The following is a 2,500-nucleotide window of genomic DNA, read 5'->3' on the forward strand; positions in this document are numbered from 1 at the left end:
TATATATATATATATATATATATATATATACACAAACGCATACATGCATATATATATATGTTTGACATTCAAATGTAGTTCACTGTTCTTCATTTCGTTACTTTCTCTCTCTTTGTAGAGATGGGCGTGAAACAATCGAGATTCAACAACATCCTCGAAGTACAAACTGGTAATCAGAGAGGTTCGTCTACTGATTCCGATGTTTTTGTTATATTATACGATACTTTGGAAAACGCCACCGAGAAGATACTTCTAGACAACACCTGCAAAGACGATTTTAAAACAGGCGCCCGTGACACGTTTTATATCAATCTGCCAGTTTCATTTACAGAAGTGAGAAAAATTGAACTTTGGACTAAACCGTGTGTTATTGAGTTAACATCTTCGGACTGGTTTGTAGATGTAATTAAATTTGGGTACCGTTTTGGAGGAAATACCATTACTTTTCCTGTTTTCCGTTGGATTAAACCAGAAGTCCATTATTATTTGTATCCGTGGGATGCTTTCTTACCTCAGTATGATCCGGATAAATCTCAACGTGCGAGCGAAATCGAATGCAAATGTACGATCTATAATTTAAACTATAAAGAAAATTTTCCTGTTACGGTGAGTAAAGTTTAGCAAAAATTTACTTCTAATCACTCATGCTTATAGACATAATGATTTGTTAAAAATGAATAAATATATAGTATTGTTGCTGTTGTGGGTATTAGTGTCAGAGCTGGTTCCAGACTGATAAGCGCCAAAAGTCAAGCCTGCAGTGTTAACCTTCCTTCCAGCCCTACAATATGCAATCCCTTCTCCCAGTCCCCACTCTCCCAGTCCCCACTCTCCCTACTCTCCCGACGCTACAATCTGCACCCACTTCTCCCTGTTCTACAATGCCTCCCCTTCCTAACCCCTTCAATGTACGACCCGTTCTCTTGGCCCTACAATGTGCACTTCCTTTTCCCAACTGTACATTTAATGCTGCTTCTGTTGCATTCGCCGAGTTTCTTACAGCCCAGTTAATCTGACATCACTACAAATTTTGCTCTTATTTATGACATGGTCAACCATGTGCCAGTTAGCAGGTTGAGGACGTTTCTCGGGCGCCTTTCATAGCTCACCTGTTGTAAAATAACTACAATAATACATAAATACCAGGCATATTCTGGGGCCGATTAAATTGCCTCTGTTCGAATAATAATGTGTTGCTTCGTTTTAGTCGTTAACCTCGACATGACTTAATAAAACTTTTACCGCTTTTATATTTTTATGCGAAGTGTAAAGACCTGCCACGCGAGGAAGAATTCCCATCAAAATATATGGTAAGTATTAAATAATAATAATAATAATAATAATAATAATAATAATAATAATAATAATAATAATAATGACAACAACAACTATGATAATAATAATAATTTTTATAAGTTTTATAAGTAAACCAGAGCAAAACTTATACCCAAGGGTGTGAGGCCTATTTTGTCTCCTTATGGAGTGTTACTACCTGAGCAACCCCGTAGACGAAAACGGTTTTCATCTTAGGGGATTCCGACAACGTATGTATGATCGATTGCAGTGTCTGCATTTAGACCTACGACTACGAAACCCAGTGAGTTTTAATCATCCGATTATTTGGTCAGAGGTGAATACAAATGCACAAATAGGTCATTAATTGGAGCGATGGTACTGTTAGGTCATAAATGTACTATTACGATATTGTTAATTAATTGAGTCAGGTTTACAATTTATTTGTCTGAAATGTTTCTGTTTCGCTTTTGTTTTTGTTTTTTTCTGTATTCTGCACAAACGCGTGATGTTGACATGAGAGATTTTAACTGTAATTCTTGTGTTTATAGTTTCTATTGTTCTTCTTTCGTATATTATAAATACTTTTTATTCCAATCAATGTGGAAACTCCTACGCGGTTGCTTGAACTGCTGAAACTAGCTTTTTTTCAAAAAGAGAGAAACGGACGATTAGAAAAAGCTTAGTTAAGAATTCATCTTAGTTGAAATGAACTTCGTGTAACACGACCTGGGATAGCAATCCGATCTTTCATAAATCCCATTTTATTGTCATGAAACGGAATGACATATTCTTTTCAACTCTAGGCACAAGGCCCGAATTTTGGGGAGAGAGCCAGTCGATTAGATTGACCCAGTACGTAACTGGTATTTAATTTATCGACCCCAAAAGGATGAAAGGCAAAGTCGATTTCGATGGAATTTAAACTCATGACGTACAGACAGACAAAATACCGCTAAACATTTCGCCCGGCGTGCTAACGTTTCTGCCAGGTCGCCGCCTCATGGTGTGATTTGAAAACTATTAAACTTCTTTGATCCAAGCAAAAAGTTTCAGAACTTGAGATTAATATCATTTTTTTTATTTCCTTCGTGAATAAATATATGCAGGTATCTTTTATTTATAACCAGTAAAGTTTTCATTATGTTTAAAATTTAAATTATGAATAAATTTCAGAGGAGCATGTTAACAAAAAAGTTGGACATAG

The 2,500-nt window shown here is 35.9% G+C and overlaps 1 protein-coding gene across 5 annotated transcripts in view; it reads left to right on the forward strand.

The window, feature by feature from the left end:
- Nucleotides 1-2,500, forward strand: part of LOC106867440 (polyunsaturated fatty acid 5-lipoxygenase) — a 17,529-nt gene that overhangs the window by 2,261 nt on the left and 12,768 nt on the right. For all 5 annotated transcript variants that reach the window (XM_089337881.1, XM_089337884.1, XM_089337880.1 and 2 more), the window contains exons 2-4: nucleotides 119-606; nucleotides 1,266-1,310; nucleotides 2,470-2,500. The exon at nucleotides 2,470-2,500 is cut by the window's right edge and continues 98 nt beyond it. In XM_089337881.1, the coding sequence (XP_089194007.1) occupies nucleotides 121-606; nucleotides 1,266-1,310; nucleotides 2,470-2,500 (562 nt within the window). In that variant the 5' untranslated portion in view covers nucleotides 119-120. The remainder of the gene's footprint in view (nucleotides 1-118; nucleotides 607-1,265; nucleotides 1,311-2,469) is intronic.

The sequence above is a fragment of the Octopus bimaculoides genome, chromosome 20 (genome assembly GCF_046866305.1).
Source record: "Octopus bimaculoides isolate indiv1 chromosome 20, ASM4686630v1, whole genome shotgun sequence".
Lineage (NCBI taxonomy): Eukaryota > Metazoa > Mollusca > Cephalopoda > Octopoda > Octopodidae > Octopus > Octopus bimaculoides.